At 49.8% G+C, this 1,940-nt stretch overlaps 1 protein-coding gene across 1 annotated transcript; it reads right to left on the bottom strand.

Annotated features, from left to right (window-relative positions):
• Positions 1-855, bottom strand: RCC_08794 (uncharacterized protein; the record flags this gene model as incomplete). Its single annotated transcript, XM_023774040.1, has 1 exon — positions 1-855. The coding sequence occupies one exon, from the start codon at positions 853-855 to the stop codon at positions 1-3; it is 855 nt and encodes a 284-aa protein (XP_023629808.1).
• Positions 856-1,940: the final 1,085 nt, after the last annotated feature.

Raw genomic sequence — 1,940 nt, 5'->3', positions numbered from 1 at the left:
TTAGCTTCGACAGCCCTGCACCGAAGGATGTGTATATCTTTCGGACGAGTGTACGTCCAAGCGCATAAAGAAAGAGTGCTTCCCGGTATTCTGCGTCGATACCATATCTTCATTGGCATCCATCATCTCCCCTTTCAAACTCAAACAATCTGTCCAAAGCCACTCCTGGCCATTGACCTTGTATCGGTACTGACGTCCCATAACACCCAACCACAGCACATTCTCAGGCATAACAGGACCTTCGAACTTGTACTCGCCCGGAAAATCCTTTCTCACTTGCTCGATGCCTTTCCCCTGCAATTTGACCAGCTCTCCAAAATTCAAGGCCTCGCCACCATCACTGATAAATGTGTACCACAGACAGCGACATCTCGCCGTTGTAAAATCCCAAAGAGCCATTTCGAAAGGGATGATAGGACGAGTCATGACCATGGTGGAGATCTCGCTCGATTCCCGCACAATTCTCGCGTTGATGTTGACGATCACATCCAATTTAAACGTAGGGAGGTGAGAGCTGGGTGAACGGTCCTGGCTCTTGTCTCTCGGAATCATGAAGTTGTTCAGCTCTACGAACGGCTTGTCTTGCTCGAGGACCTGGATCTCGTGGCTAGGATCGCAGGGCTGTGGAACAGGCCCTTCCCAAGTAACCGGGACCAGGAAGAGTTTCCGATCTAGCTTGATGGAGTTTTTGATGAGGTTGTTGAAGAATTTGCATACGCGCTTCGAGGTGATGATGTCTAGTTGTGGGAGGTACTGGAGAATGTTTTCGAGGATTTCTGGGACCTCCAATGCGGGTGGCGATGGGTGGGATGGAGTGGTAGCGGCCTCGATGAGTGGAGTGACGGCGAAGGACATTGTGGTAGCGGAAGACATGGTGGTAGCGGAAGCCAATGCGGTGGTTGGAGAGTAATTTCGCGGTTGGATGGTGGCTTGAGAAGAGGTTTGCAAGCTGGAGGATGAGAACGCATGCGAAGAAAAAAGCTGATTTCGGCGTGTGGGTTTCCTGGCACGTCACTGCTGTAGGGTATAAATTGATTGAGACATATATATGTACGATCTCGACTTTGCAAGATTTCGCTCAGTATTCACAGACACCACGAATTCATCGCTTTACACGGCAGTACTATACGTTTGCTAGAATTATTGACACTGCACAATACCACACACCTCACATACTCATGTTTGTCAGGCAAGATACTCGTTTCTTCCATTTTTTAATAAAAATAGAACACTCCATATCGAAGTGTCACCCTCGACCGTTCCATAATCGCGCCCTGATAGCCACATTTCACCGTTGAATGTCCTCCTTAGGGACCCTCCCTGGCATGCTGGCTTCAAAGTCCCGCCCCAGAGCATCGCAGCGCTCTCCCTCGCCCACGAGCTGGCGTAGCGATTCCAAATCTCCATCATCAGTCTGTAGCCGATGTTCTGGTCGTCTAATCCTCTTGCCACCCTTCCCGCGTCCAGAATGCAGCCATGATCAATCGTCGTTCTCCATAGTCTTACCATCGACCCTGAACCGGACCCCACTTAGCATAGATAGCAGCCATTGCCAACCACTGAAGGTGTTGGTCTCGCTACCTGGGTTCTGGAGAAAACACTCATGGCGGTTCTCCTTAAGCTCGTCCAACACCCACTGCTCCATACTCCACAAATCTCCGATCGTATAAACCTCCGTCTCAATCGCTAGAGTATGACACGTAAGTAGGGCCTGCATCTCCAATTAAATAACACAATGTAGAATAAGTGGTCGGGTCAAGAAACTGCTGGCCATCTCGGGAGGCATATCCATTCTCTTGAAGTCAAAATACCAATCGATGCGCTCTCCGTCATCGAAGAAGAAGTGCTCTGGACCAGTGAGAACCACCAGGTTCATGTCGACGAACGTCTTCTTGCTATCCTCTATTCTACGCGTTCCTAGCGAACGCTCTCAAGGGACT

The sequence above is a fragment of the Ramularia collo-cygni genome (assembly GCF_900074925.1).
Source record: "Ramularia collo-cygni strain URUG2 genome assembly, contig: RCC_scaffold15, whole genome shotgun sequence".
Lineage (NCBI taxonomy): Eukaryota > Fungi > Ascomycota > Dothideomycetes > Mycosphaerellales > Mycosphaerellaceae > Ramularia > Ramularia collo-cygni.
The sequence above is the reverse complement of the archived record's forward strand: the minus strand, read 5'-3'. Positions and strand labels throughout refer to the sequence as shown.